This window comes from Topomyia yanbarensis, chromosome 2 (assembly GCF_030247195.1).
Source record: "Topomyia yanbarensis strain Yona2022 chromosome 2, ASM3024719v1, whole genome shotgun sequence".
Classification (NCBI taxonomy): Eukaryota; Metazoa; Arthropoda; class Insecta; order Diptera; family Culicidae; genus Topomyia; species Topomyia yanbarensis.
In genome coordinates this window covers 100753192-100768621 of record NC_080671.1, presented here as the reverse complement: position 1 = coordinate 100768621, position 15430 = coordinate 100753192, and the positions used below count along the sequence as shown (strand labels likewise).

The 15430-nt window shown below is 39.0% G+C and overlaps 1 protein-coding gene across 3 annotated transcripts in view; it reads left to right on the top strand.

Annotated features, from left to right (window-relative positions):
• The window catches only part of LOC131679013 (tyrosine-protein kinase Mer), a 424032-nt gene that overhangs the window by 394931 nt on the left and 13671 nt on the right, over positions 1–15430 (top strand). For all 3 annotated transcript variants that reach the window (XM_058959521.1, XM_058959522.1, XM_058959523.1), the window contains 3 exons: positions 8654–8823; positions 11816–11883; positions 14026–14182. In XM_058959521.1, coding sequence (XP_058815504.1) covers positions 8654–8823; positions 11816–11883; positions 14026–14182 — 395 coding nt within the window. The remainder of the gene's footprint in view (positions 1–8653; positions 8824–11815; positions 11884–14025; positions 14183–15430) is intronic.

Sequence of the window (15430 nt, the reverse complement as noted above, 5' to 3'; positions counted from 1 at the left end):
CTTGAAAAATGTAAACACGTAAATGAAGTTAATGATCCAGTAGTAAGATTCAATCTTTAGTTTTTTTTTCCTTTTTTTACCGAAACGACTTAGAGTGAGTCAACCTTTTTCCTTTTTCATATTGTAACGACATTTAATTAGCAAGGGACTGGAAGGTGAAGTATTTTTTCAAATATAAAGAGCCATAGTACTCAAGGAAGAGCAAGGATTTGAAGTTGCAGAAGACAAAGAGTTAAGCAGCCGGGAACTCTAAGCTTGTTCATTGACCCTACTCCACGCTTTTCTAAACTTTCTTACTTCAAATCCTTGCTCTTCCTTGAGTACTATGGCTCTTAAAATTTGAAAAAAATACTTCACCTTCCAGTCCCTTGCTAATTAAATGTCGTTACAATATAAAAAAAATCTATCTTTAGTGTTTGGTAGTGTGGCTATTGTTTCGTATTACTTTTCGGATTCTGCTCAATATTGATTGAACTAAAGTGTTAAAGTGTCAATTTGATTTACATCACATTACCTTTTATGTCTTAAAATTGGTAACGCTCACTAACACTGGTACAAGTACTGTCGCTCGTCACTAGATGACATCATCTTAACCATAACGTGAAGGATAGTGACGCAAAAACAATGGTTAAGATTTAGCTGTGTGACGTTCACGGCTTCTTCTTATTTGCCTCACCGAAGGGACACGAAGGTCCGCCCATAGCATGTTTATGGGCTTGCTTCTTGGCGGTGCAGATAAGGCACTTGTACGCCTTAGTGCAACCCCGCTCCTTATGCCCCTCCTCGCCGCAGCGACGACATAATTTGCTCCTGTCTGTGTTCTTGTACTCGTAGGCTTTGTGGCCGGACTCAAGGCACCAATAGCACCTATCCACTGAAGGCGGCTGGGGTATGCTAATAGGGCATACCGACCAGCCGATCTTCAGCTTCCCTTTCTCGGTTACCTTTTTGGCATCCGCCTTCAGTAGCCTGAGGTAGGCTACTTGGGTGTCAGAGGGTCCATCTCTAAAACGCACAGAGGCCCGCTCGATTGTGACGTCGCATTGTTCCTTAACGGCTGCGACGACATCTTTTGCGGTCGTGAACTTGTCCTGATGCTTGCACTGGAGAGTCATTTCCGCCCCTAGCGACCTGACTTGGGCGCCTTCACCAAGGACCTCTTGGACCAAGGCCTTGTATACCGCACTAGATTGTGCGCCTCGCTTCAGCACCAGAAACATTTCTCCCGTGTTGGTGCGTCTCACGCTACGCACATCTTGCCCAAGGGCCGAAAGGCTTTCGGCCGCCTTCATCGACTTTAGGACATCGGCGTATTTGTCCTTGTCCTGGCGACTTCCTAGGGCGCTTCGCGTTCGACGACGTCTTGCGATTGTCCTTGCCTTTTCCCTTCGAGGGGAACTCGGCCGCCGCTTCGAGCGACGTGGCTGCTCCATAGAAGGTGAAGGCCATTGTCTGAGTGCCCGTATCGACCTTCTCTTTTCCCTCCCTCTTGGAGGCCACTGTCTGGGTTTCTCTGTCGGACTTCTCCCGACATTCCACCCTCTTGGCATAAGCCTGCTGTTTCTGTCTTGCGACACGAACAGTTTTTCGGAGTTCCAGGAGACTCTGTTTTAACTCCTTGCTCATGTTTTGCTTTGCGCTAGTGTACTCGATTATTGAATCGAGCTGCTCCACCACTTTGCGCATCGCAGATAGTGGCCCGTCCGGTGCGTTGGTAGGGCTATTTCCTACCGCTGCTGGGGGGTCACTGGTGCTTTCAGATGCAGCACTCATCGCTCCACTACTCTCCCCACGGGGGGGGGGGGGGGGGGGGGGAGACCTCGCCTAACCACCTCTAGCAAAGGGGTTTGGCAACTCCGACTGTTTATTTTTGTTTTTTGTTGACTCCATGTTTGATCCCACGAGAAGCGCGAGAATAAATGTCCGCCACGCCAGAGCTCCGCATTAACGTGGTAAGGGACGCTTACTGTGGGGGTTGCCCAGGTACCCCACAGGCTCCGTTAACGATCGAGCATCTTTTTCACCCCCTCGAACACTCATCCCTCGGCACGGGTCGCTTCACGCCTTGGAATTGGGGTTATGACCTACCTTGCTTTACGTGGTGACCTCGGCCCAGATCATCACAACCATCCTCCTTTACCAGGGCTTTGGACCTGTAGCTCTGGTTCTCAATAGTTCCATGTACGTAAATTGTTACAGACATACCACTATTGAGATCAGTCATTCTCTAGCGGAGCAAGGATCTGTACGTGTGTATGTATGTATGTGTGTGTATATGTGCGTCTGTGTGTGTGTGTGTGACCAAAAATGTCACTCATTTTTCTCAGAGATGGCTGAACCGATTTTGACTCAACTGAAAGATACAACGATTCCATAGGCTACTATTGAATTTCTGATGGATCCGACTTCCGGTTCCGGAATTACAGGGTGATAAGCACGATCACGCAGAAAATGTTATTTTAATAAATTCTGCAATGAATGTGTAATGGTGAAAATTTTTCCAAAATGTGACCACAACTGCTTCGATTTGTAGTACTAGGTCATTAACAGCCATTCAAAGTCTTTTTGGTCACATTGGCCACCATCATCGGTTCCGGAAGCTCCGGCGGAAGTATCCAAATTCAGAATAACAGTCACATCGGTTTCTCGGAGATGGCTAGACCGAATCAACCAAACTTAGTCTCAAATGAAAGATGTTTCGTCCCCGTAAATGGTTATTAAATTTTATCCCGAACCGACTTCTGGTTCCGGAGTTGCGGGTTGTGGCGTGCGATCACAGAGCAAATTGTGATTCAAACCGATACTCCGATGAAAGCAAAAAAGGTAAAAATTTCGCTAAAATGTCTCTCAAACAACTTAAATTTGCAGTTCTAGGTCACCGACGGCCAAACAAACTTTCATTGACTACCTTGTCCACCATAGACGGTTCCGGAAGTGCCCGGGAAAAACGGCCACCTTTAAAAATTTACGAACTCACATCAGTTTCCCGGAAATGGTTGGGCCGATTGTCACAAACTTAGTCCCAAATGATAGCTATATTATCCCCACAGATGTCTGTAAAATTTCGCACGGATCGCTTATTAGGTTCCGGAAATATAGACTAAACCGTCCGGTCACATATGAAATTCCCATATATGCCGGAGCTCAAAATTTTTTTCAAAGGGGGGACCCCATGAAATTTCAGAAATCGAATTCGTATTTTTGATGCCAAACATCTTTAAAATGCATGAAACGTCAAGATTTTATGTTACCACGAAAATTTTTTTTTATGAAAATCGACTTTTTGGGACTGCCGATTTCGCACCTTTTTTTCAGTTCAATATTACCGTGGCTGTTTTTTTGCGCCATCTGAACTTGACTAGTTGATGCAACGATTTCACTGATTCCCAGTTAAACTCATTCCGGAACCGGTTCGGATATCTGAATGGAGTCAGTACCCGGTCAAAAAAAAAAGCGGACTAAGATCGTCAGGCGATTTTAATAGTTTGACGTTTGACTCAACTCGCCTGTGCTAATTGCCCCTAGGAATAAATGCTATTTGCGAATGCGATTTAAAGGCAATTTCAATACTTAGACGACAAATTTTCTGGCGGCTGCAATGGACTTGGTTGTTTTTGCATTTTTCAAACATGGCGGTTAGTGTTATCCACATTATTCATATTATTTATCTTATTAATTCAATAATTTTTTTATTGTTTTATTCATGTTAATTATTTCATTTGTTTTAATCATTTTCTTAAATTGTTAGTTTTCCCAAGTTCATATATTGTTCAGTTTCTTCATTTTATTAATTCGGTTTAGTCAGTTCTTTTAGTTATTGGATGACAGTTAGTTAGCTTGCAACAATTTAGTTTACTCTCTTAATTTCATAACTTTTTTAATATTGTCTGATTTTCATTTGAGCTAATTTGATTTGTTTTATTAATTTGATTTATATGGATCATTCTATCCATTTTATGAATAACTTTTTTTTGTTTCATTATTGTTTTGATTTTTGGTTTGTTTTGTTATTGTTTTTTTAATTTATTCAGTTTATTATACGTGTTATACGTGCAGGACTCGAGGCTGTGCTTGCCTCACATATAGTTGCTTGCCAGCTTTGCGTGCGTTTGGCAAATTAATGAATAATACAACAGTTATATGTATGAGAGGTGTCTCATCCCACTGATGGGTGGATTAAATCGGTTTTATGTATACATGTGTGTATATATGTACATATAAATGTTCAAAAAATGGTTGCATTATACACGGGATTGTTTTGTAGTGTACATATATAATCTATTAATGTGAAAAACTGATACTTCTGGATAGAAGTCAGATCTTTCTCCAATTACAGCTCCTTGGAGATCTCCAATGGAACAACTTACACAAGTCCAACAGGCAGTGACACCAGACTAGGAGAAACGGAAGCGCTGAGGAAAACACGGAGTCTATCGGTTCTTTTTTATTATTTCCCCTTTTCTTTCTTAAATAAGCAGGAATTCAAGAAATGTGGATGAGAGTTAAAGGAGACATAAATGGAAGATATGAATGAAGGTAGAAAACTGAAAAAATGGTAAGTTTTAGTACACATGTGTTATGTTATATATACAAATTGAACCATTATAATAAATACGCGTCGATTTCCTGCTTAAATGGAATCGAAAGTTTTACTGTAATGTTACAATCCAATTGATACAAACATTACAGTAAGGCGGGGCTAGTTGATGGAACGATGACCTCGGAACATGTCTGGCACTGTACACGAAATGGGTCATCGGAAAGTCAATTGAGCTAACACCTTCCTAAAACCGTGAACCAAGTTATTTGCATGATTGTTTAAATACATGCAAACATCTTTTTTCTGTAAATCACTACCAGCTAGTGGGAGATAGGAAGGTTAACACACACACACACACATATTACCGTGGCTGCTTTTTTCTTTTACAAAATTTTAGAACTCGAATAATGATTTCTTTTCTTGTATATTTGTCATGTCATGTATAAAAATAAAATGTAATATATTTGCATTTGAAAGTTTTTAATGAATATGAACAACGCAAACATTCTCGTGTTCATGATTGAGAAAGGCACAATTGCACCTCTAGGTGGATTAGAACATTTTTTTATATTGGTCTAAAAGGGGGTTTTCGGGGTCACTGATTCTGATTCTGACATCAAAAATGTAAAATTCAAAATGCGGATCCAGTATAACTACTATGCGACCCAAAAAAAACCGTGAATCGAGTTTTATACTGACGGTAACAAAATTTGCCAATTTCGTAAACAACAGTTGCCATTTTGTAGGCGCCATTTTGAATTTTCGAATTCTGACATCAGAATCGTAATCAGTGGCCACAAAATCTCTCGTAAATCGAGTTTTATGCGCATGGTAACAAAATTCGCAAATTTCGTAAAAAAATGGCTGCCATTGTTGTATAGCCGCCATTTTCAATTTTCAAATTCTGCTATCAGAATCGTAATCAGCGACCTCAAAAGCCACATAAGTTATTTTTAGGCTAGTTGAGAAGTTATCTCTATCCTTCCTAATTTTTTATAAACCAATATAATAATAAACCCAATTTTTGCATATTTTAATAATTTTTTTTCAATAAAACTGACCTACGAAAAATTCTGCAAAAAATATATTTATTTAGTTCAATGGTTGAGATACTTACAAAAAATGTTTGGGTCTCTAGGACTTTTAGTTCAAACACAGCCGAATTTATTGTAAAAAGCGAGATTTTTGAGTTTTATTTGTTTATAACTAATAAATAATTAACAAATTTACATATTTTTTGTGCTTGTTGTACTCCTTACATCTCTAAGAGTTGATTAAAAGCAAGAATTCGTATTTAGATATCAACGCTAACTAGAAATCAAATAAAAACTTAGGAGAAGTAGGTGGGACGTGTACGTCCCACTGCGTCGTTAAGAGTTGAGGGGGGGGTATGCAAAGGTTTGAGTATGAAAAAAACACTTTTTTGAGATTTTTTTTAAACTTAGCGTGAAGCGAATTGATTGAAACTTTTATACATTACAGTGTATTATTAGAATAAAATGTTGTAATTTTGCTGTGCAAGAATATCGACAAACGACTCGGTGAAGAAGCTTTTTGTAGATCGTCCCTGGAAAAACATAATTTGCGGTGTTACCTGCCAATCAAAAACTACTTAACCGATTTCTTTCAAACTTTACATAAACATTCTATTTAAACAATACCTAACCCCTACGTAAAGTTTTTAAGATAAATTTTCAATTAAGGGGTTTTTACTCATTTGTTTTTTTTTTGTTTCAAAAAAAAAATCCGCCTTTTGTTTACTAAACACCCCTTTAATCGAAAAATTATCTCAAAAACTCAACGTAGGAGTTAGGTATTTTTTACACAGAATGTGTATGCAAAGTTTGAAATAAATCGGTTGAGTAGTTTTTGAATGGCAGGTAACACCGCAAATCGTGTTTTTCCAGAGACGTTCTACAAAACGCTTTGGCACCGAGTTGCTTTTCGATATTTTTGCCTAGAAAAATTACAGCATGTTATTGAAATAATACACTATAATGTACAAAAGTTTTGATCAAACCGCTTTACACAAAGTTCTAAAAAATTCCCAAAAAAGTGTTTTTTTAAAGCGATAAAGTAAATTTCGTTAAAAAGGAAGTCACCATCTTGGATTTAAAAATGGTGCTAAACATTGTTCTCCGACACCCTCTCGTCAAATATTTCGAAAATACCCATATTGATTGTATCCTAAAGGACTTCAACTGAATCAAATCAATGTCGAAATATAATGGGGTTTTCGTTTGAGGCGAAACTGATTCAGTTCCTAACCCCAACTGCTGTCAAAATGTATGAACTGACAGCAGTTGGAGTTACAACCTGACTCAGTTTCAGGTTCAAGCGAAATCGCCATAAGTCTAAAAAGCATTTTAATTTTTAAAATCAGTAGAAAAAACGCTAAATTTAAACAAAGCTGTCGTAAATTTAAAAAATTGCATTCTAAATTTAACTACGAAAAATTTTAAATTTAAAAACAGAATGACTTAAATTCAAAACTGACATTTGTAAATCAACTGAGGAAAAAACTAGATTGAACAAAACAACATCACTAAAAATAGCATATTTCTATCAGGAATTCAACTAAAAAACTAGATAATTTTAATGCAAAAAAGTTTTGAGTCTATATTAGTTGAATTAACAGAAAAAAGCACTAAATTCAGCACACATTTTAGTTGAGAAGATGGAGAATGTGTCTCCGCTAACAAGACAGCATCATTTTCTCGCCAAATCAGCAGAGAAAACAGAAATTCCAACTAGCATTTTAGCTCTTTTCAGAAGGATCGAGAACAACTAATCAAAACCCGCAAATTGAGAATTTTCTGAGTTGTCCTAAATAATAACTAATTCAATTCAGTAATACCATGTTCACACTACAGAGTTAAAACATGTTATATTAATTAGCAACAAGAAAAATGTCATCAAGATAGCGTTAAAACACGTTTTAACTCGTAGTGTGAACGTAGTATAAATCAACTAAGGTTTTCGCATCTGAGCCGAATTTTGGTTCTCCATAGGTAATAAAAAGCGATTAAAGTGCTCTAAAATGTCAAGCAATCGCTTTGCTTCCAATTTCTGTCTAGTTTCACTCATAATTCACCAGTCAGTGAAAATCTCCGGATCAAAGCCACTCTAGAGGTGGTAACCCTACCTTTACGCTTCCAAACCACCAACTCCGCGACACCTATGGAAGAGTCTGATGAATTGTCGTCCGAAAATGACCGACGACATATTATCCCTTGCTGTGCGGATGACATGCAGTCCCACACCAGCAGCGGTATCACTTTGCCTGCTTTGATTCCCTCACACGCTCTCTCTCTGTTCCAGCCGACGGCGAGGCAAAAATGCCGTCGACGACATTTCGAGGAATATCTTTCACAACGATATGCATTTTTCTAGTCAAATGCACGACGTGCTACCAACACCATCACATCAACAACCCGAGCGAACCCGAAGCTAAAAATCTCGTGCCGTGCCGTGCCGTCCTGCCATAGTGCGGATAGCCCTTAAAATGCTCTCTCTCCCAGCTAACAGTCAAGTCAAGCACGGCGAAGCAGGGTGGACAGCAGCTCCCCCTGGGAAGAATACTCCGATGATTCGTCACCACCGTCACTAGGGAGGTTCCAGCAAAGTAGGAGCAAAGCTCACCTCAGCAGTTGAAATCTAAGGACCAGCTCTCCTGCGCGGCCATTTGTGTCCTGGCTAGTCGGAAAGGGAAGAAACAACTTGCTTCCTGAGCAGCAGCAGTGGCAGATAAATTGTTTTTGTTTTTGCCCGGAAATTCGAAATCCTGGTAGTCACATCTAGGCCGCCCTGTGATCTAGAGTTTACCCGACAGGTAGGCCGCCCTGTCATCTAGAGTTTGCTGGATATGCAAAAATAAGAACTCAAGTTGTGGGCAAACCCTCACTCACATATTTTCGTAAAAAATAAATTAAAAATCGTTCAGAAGTTGTTTGGGTTGGACATATATACGATTATTACATAAAGAAAGTTGAGCTCCATCGATGTATGTAATAAAAGAACAATTTTATTCTTTATTTAATGCCTCAATTGTCACTAGAGTACGAATGATAATTCTAGGTTTTAATTTGTTTTTTTTCTTTGCATTTTTTGCAGCTCGAGTATTTGCGGAAGATTCGCTCGAAACATTTGGCCAAAGTGGCCAAACTTGAAGCTGCCAGTGGAGCGCAATCGGAGACCTTCAGTTTACAGCGTTCGAGCTCCAACCAATCTAGCAACACCGTTTTCGGGTCAATGATAAAGTACATGGACATCTTTCACACGTCGTAAGTAGTTTTGATCTGGTTGCAAGGTTTGAAATTTACGTGAATGTTTACGGTTTTCTCAGTCAATGTAGCTTGAGCAAAGGTAATGTTTTTAAAACTGCCCGACGTTTCGATCGTGTTCGGAAATTTACATTTTATTGCCTATACTTACGGATTCGAATGTACAAAACCAATCTTGCGGTTGAGGAGCTTGAATGGCTATCTCAGTCCACAAAAAGCAAAACTAATGTAGTTTACTACCCGACGTTTCAGCCTTTAGTGTTTGCCTTTTTCAAGGGATATGTTGATTTATTAAAAAAAATATTGAAGAAAGGTCGTTTGCGTTTTCCCAGTAAATTAACAGTTTCCCTTAGAAAAAAATGGGTGGGTAATGTCCGCGACATAACCGTTGTGAAGTAGAATACATTAAAATGAGCTTATGAACATATGTATATATTCTTCCTGGGACGTCATCATATCCCAAGGATAGCATAAAAGTTAGTGCCTTGGGCCGGAATCTCGAAGGTTGCATGTTCAAATTTCGCCTCTGGTGGAATTTTTTCTCATATAATTGCTTTCGCTTCTCCCACCAGTACGATCAGTTTTCCCTGTTGGATACCACCAAAAAAATCTCAAGTATTTGTAGGTATGTCTTAAACCGAACTAAACTCCAGAATAATATCATGAATGTGTCTAAAGCATTTTATTATCTACTTATATTGACAGAGACCCATTTGACTCAAACCCGAAATATGGATGAGTTTTCTAGCTCAGAGTACACATTAGTGAGTTATTTTTCCAGATCGGTGCACACTGGAGGAGTTTTGGTGTACATAGTTGATTGTCTAGAGTTCGAAACAAGTTCCAACATCACGTTCTGCGAAAACTGGTTTTTGGGCAGTAGAAATTCTAGTTTTCCGGATATCTACGGAGGAGTTTACCATTCACCAAGTAAAAGTCACCGAGATTTCCTGGATGCATTTGTAGCTTGGATACAGGGAATTATTTCGATGGAAAAATAAATATCGTTGATGGATGAAGGTTATTATCGAGAACTGAAAACAATAAATGGCGAACACGAAATTATTGCGACACCGAAAATGTTATGCCAATTTTCTTATAATGTTTAAAATCAAACCAAAATTTTAGGGTAGTTTTATACATATATTTACTTCAAAAATCAAAAGAAAAGTTAATCGATGGAACCTTGAGTGTAAAATTGAACGCATTTTCGCTTGATGCCCTCCATCAATGTCTTTACAGTGTCATCCGGTACCAGTTTCTCAGTTTTTTTTCCATTTTCTCAACATGTCATTCTCGTCTTTGACTGTTTTCTTGCTCTTTCGAAGTTCCCGCTTAATCATTGCCCAGTACTTCTCCACCGGGCGCAGCTCCGGACAGTTTGGCGGATTCATGTCCTTTGGAACAAAATGGACAGAATTGGCCTCGTACCACTCCAGGACACTTTTAGAATAGTGGCATGATGCCAAATCTGGCCAAAATAGCGGAGCTTCGTCTTGCTGCTGCAAGAACGGCAAAAGGCGCTTCTCGAGGCACTCAGATTTGTAGATCTCGCCATTTGCTGTGCCCTTTGTCATGAAAGGCTCACTCCTCAGCCCGCAAGAGCAAATGGCCTGCCAAATGAGATATTTGGAGGCGAACTTCGACATTTTCTTCTTCTTAAATTTGTCGTCCACATAGAACTTGCTCTTGCCGGTGAAAAACTCCAACCCCGGAATTTGCTTAAAATCGGCTTTTATATACGTTTCGTCATCCATCACACAGCAGCCATATTTTGTCAGCATCTTCTCGTAGAGCTTCCGTGCCCGAGTTTTAGCCGTCGATTGTTGCCGCTCATCGCGATTTGGGAAGTTCTGTACCTTGTATGTATGTAGTCCAGCTCTCTTCTTTGCATTCTGGACGTAGCTCTGCGACATGCCGATCTTTTTAGCCAAATCACGGCTTGGGACGTTGGGATTTGCTTTAATCATCCGCTTCACCTTTCCCTCCGTCTTTTTGTTCTCCGGTCCCGGCTTTCTTCCAGCTCCTTTGCCGTGGTCCAACGTCAACCGCTCCTGGAACCGCTTCAACACTCTGGAGACGGTTGAATGGTGAATATTCTACATTTTTCCCAACTGCCGGTGCGACAGGTCAGGAAATTCCAGGTGTTGGGAAAGAATTTGTTCTCTCGACTCGCGTTGGTTTACCTCCACTTTCGTTGAATCGAAAAACACGACTTCGAGTTTGACAGCATGTAAACAATACACATCAATAAGAAAGTGTGCAAAATTTGGTTGATTTTTACCCAATGGTAAAAAAGATATGCCCTGTTGAATGTGTCGCAATACTTTCGTGTTCGCCCTTTATAGTAGAAGTTTCCTTTGTTCTTCAGACAAGGATCATAATATAAAAATAACTTTATTTGTCGTTCGCTTCACACAGGCTGGGGCAGAAGCATAAACCACACGGAATTTCGTGACCATTGATTTTGGTTGTTGGAAACAGCAATCTTCTAACTTTATCTCAAACCAAACGAGCTACAAGCTAAAGTCGCTGATAATAATGTTTTTGAAATTTATTTTCAAAACATTTGGGGGGGGGGGGGGGGGCTTTGGCCTGAATGGTTCGCGTGATAGTATCCGTCAATGAAACAACAGTACGCAAAATCCAGAGTGTACCGACGTTTTATCAGGTATGCTAGAACAAACAAACTTTCTTTTATTCGTGTTAAAGATGGTTTTCCCAGCTTTTTATTATCTTATATATGCACTATTTTACACAACTGTCCGTTGAAAGCAAAAAAAAAGTAAGAGAACACATGCATCTTCAATAAATTCTCGGTTCGTCGGTGATCATAGTGCCACATCAATCAAATCACAACCGATTCAATGAATAAACTTATTTAATTTCACTTTCTCCCTAAACTATTCGTCCAGAATTTAATATGGCATTTACTTCCCTCTTGCTGCCAGTTCTTTAGGTGATTGTTTTGAACTCTTCTATTTCATTCCAGGAGCTCCAACTCGGATACATCCTACATTACTCAGCCGGATACTGTTCTAAGACCATCGATAACAGAGAGTGAGTACCTATAATGAATTCTTAAACAAATCGCTATCTTAACTAATCAGAGAAAACGAAATATATTTCTGAAAATCATCTATTTTTCATAAGACTTTTTATAGAAACCTTAAAAAAATTTGGAGAGTTCGATGATCGATTCCACATTTTGCACAATTACTAAATCAATCCGTCAAGCCTGGTGGAGCTTACATTCTGCTAATAAATAATTTCCTCGATATGCATTTAAAATACCGTCAAACGGGGTAACTTGCAACAGCGGGGTAACTTGCAACACTTCAATATGTTTCGATTAAGATGAATTTAACAACACCAATAATATTTTTTACAATTTAGCACTATAGCTGTCAAATGTTAGCATATGTTAAAAGATAATCATGTACTACAAGTTATTATTTTCGGTTTCTTTAGCGCGACAGAGTAATCTTCTTTATTTCGAGATTTTTCAATAGAAAAGAAGCTGGAATGTCGTGCTTTGCTCCACTTCAATGGAAAGAGCATATCATTTGTATCTCTTACGTACAGATTGAGTACACAATAGCAAACGTTACTGTTTGATACATGTTTGTTTACCATCTCAAATAAACACAAGATAACGTCTTAACTATATTAACCACCCATGTGGGGTAACATGCAACAGTATTTTGTCTTATTGCTATTATGCCTTGAGCCAGCTGGCTGATTGAGCGTTCAAAATAACAGTCTGTATAGCATTTCAAATCACATTTTAAAGGTTTAACACACAACTAGAATATAAAAATGCTCCGTAAATACAGAACAGTACCAGGAAGACGTCTTTATGCGAACTTGCTTCTCTAGCAGTACTAGAAAATGTTCAAATTCTATCTTCCTATACTCAACTGGATTTTTCTAGCATAATAGTGCGATTGCTTGGAAAAGATAATCGTTGACAGTGTAAATTAATAGGTTTATCTGCTTTCAATAATAATTTAAGACAACAAAGATATAGTATAATTTAGTTTTAGCCGTTCACTGAAACTATCCCTGGCTGCAGTGTTCCAATGGAATCTAATCATGTTCATTGCGATAACCTCAGTTCTATGGATAATACTTGCAACTATTAGTTCTGAAATGAAGAGTTAAAGCCTTCCCTACTTTTGTGAGGAAATCTGGAACAAATCGAATGTTACAGCTGTTCGAAATTGCTGTTGTTTGTAAACAACATGGGCATAAATTTTAAATAAAATAAAATAAATCCAATTAAAATTAATTAAACGTGTAAATTATAGCACATTTGGTCAATTCGGATTGTCACTAAGTCTCCTAGAGGCCGGGCGCCCAGAGACCTTAAACATCTTAAATCGCGCGCGCTTGTCAGAAAATCTTTTACTTAACCCCTGTACTTACTAACAAATATCCTCCTCCCATAATATTTGAGAAGTGCGTAGTAGTCTATACGGCCTCTAGCAAAAGCAAGTATCGGACTAATATTCCTTCCCTTTCCTTCCACGATTTACGTTCGGGCCTGGCTGGTGCCGGTATTGATCAATAAACACTTTAGGGTTGTCAGGAATTGCACATTGAAAGATGTTTTGCTACTCCCAAGCACAATTATCTACATATTCCCTGTGCAACTTTAGCTAGTCCAGATCGATAACGTAGCAGCAGCCATGGGTGGTCGCACAAGCTCAAGCTCAAATTATAGTACATTTGGTTGGTTTACTAGCGGTAAACAAAACAAAATGCTGCATTAGACTTCAATGAACTTCATGTGTTGCAAGTTACCCCATATGCGGGGTTACTTGCAACAGGCATAATTTTTGGCCATCCTAAAAGCAGGGAATGATACTTTGATATGATAAGTACCATTTAGTATTCTTCATACTCCCATTAGGGCCTGTACATGTTGAATATTATTCTGGAGTTTCAGCATTTTTAGTTATACCGCTTTGAAGTTGAAAAGTGTTGCAAGTAACCCCGTTTGACGGTAGTCTATTTCCCGTAATCATCCTCAAAGAACTCTGGTTAATTGGCCTCTTCTGCCCAACTGTGGCACCTAACAACAACCGGCAATTAGCGTTTTCCGAGTTTTCAATCCGTGTTTTGTTCTCGCACTACATATTATCATTGTTCGCAGAATTAATCGCAATAAAATATATACTTTTTTCTTACTCTTACCAGCTATGTACACAACTCTCAGTGGTAGCACCGGACAGGAGGATGTTTCGAAAGAACCTGCCTCGATAGAGTACGTTCTGGACCACAAGGAGCTGCACGATTTCGCCCGACAGATTGCCTGTGGAATGCAGCACCTGGAGGAAAAGCAGATCACCCATAGGTAGGTAGCTCACAGTGGCCACGCTGCTGCTGTTACTATGTACAGACATGCATGTAATGCGAAAAAACAAAACGAAAACAGTTTACATACATACATAAGAGACATAACCGACGTGATGCAAAATACACTTGGGTTGTTAATTCGAATACACCCAGGTTTTTTTACGCGGAGGATACGTACCGCGTAAAAAACCGCGTTAATTGGAAAAATCCGCGTTATTGGAAAATCCGCGTAAAAAACCGTGTTATTGGAAAATCCGCGTAAAAAAACCACGTTAATTCGAAAATCCGCGTAAAAAAAACTATCAACAAAAGACTTACAATATTTTTGGAAGCTTTTTTTTGTGCGGATTTCGCAATTAATGCGGTTTTTCCTTTTGAATGCAAAAGACTTAGACTTTTTCTGAAAAAAAATTCTAAATCCTTTTAAATGCAAAGAACTTAGAAGAATTTTAGCAGTTTTTATTTTGCGCGGTTTTCAATTAACACGGTTTTTGCAAAAAATATTCTAAGTCCTTTTGAATGCAAACGACTTAGAAGATTTTCGGAAAGATGGGAGAGACGGGTCTGCAAGACTCCTTATAGCCCACACCCCAACAATATGAATATTTTCGGAATGGAGTTGAAGAGTAGGCGCCAGAAATTGATTTTGACGCCATTTTGAAATCCAAGATGGCGACTTCCGGTTTATCAAAATTCGTTATAATTCAATCAATATGGATATTTTCGGAATGGTCTTGACGAGTAGGTGCCAGAAATTGATTTTTGACTCTATTTTGAATTCAAAGATGGCGACTTCCGGTTTAGTGAAATCGTTATAACCCAAACAATATGGGTATTTTTGGAATGGACTTGTAGAGTAGGTGCCAGAAATTGATTTTTGACGCCATTTTGAAATCAAAGATGGCGACTTCCGGTTTAGCGAAATTCGTTATAACTCAATCAATATGGATATTTTCGGAATGGTCTTGACGAGTAGATGCCAGAAATAAATAAATCTGCACCTTCCCCGCAAGGTTTTCCATGAAAATTTTTGGCGCCTTTTTAAAATCCCAGATAGCGACTTCCGGCTTAGCGAGATTCTCTACAACTCAATCAACATGAGTATTTTCGGAATGGTTTTGACGAGACGAAATTCCCGCATGAAAAATCTGGGAAATCATCTAAATCACCCTCTGTGGCGACCAACAAGAAACAAGATAACGATTCCGATTTTTTAACAGACAGTGTATTTGGAAACAGTTAAAAA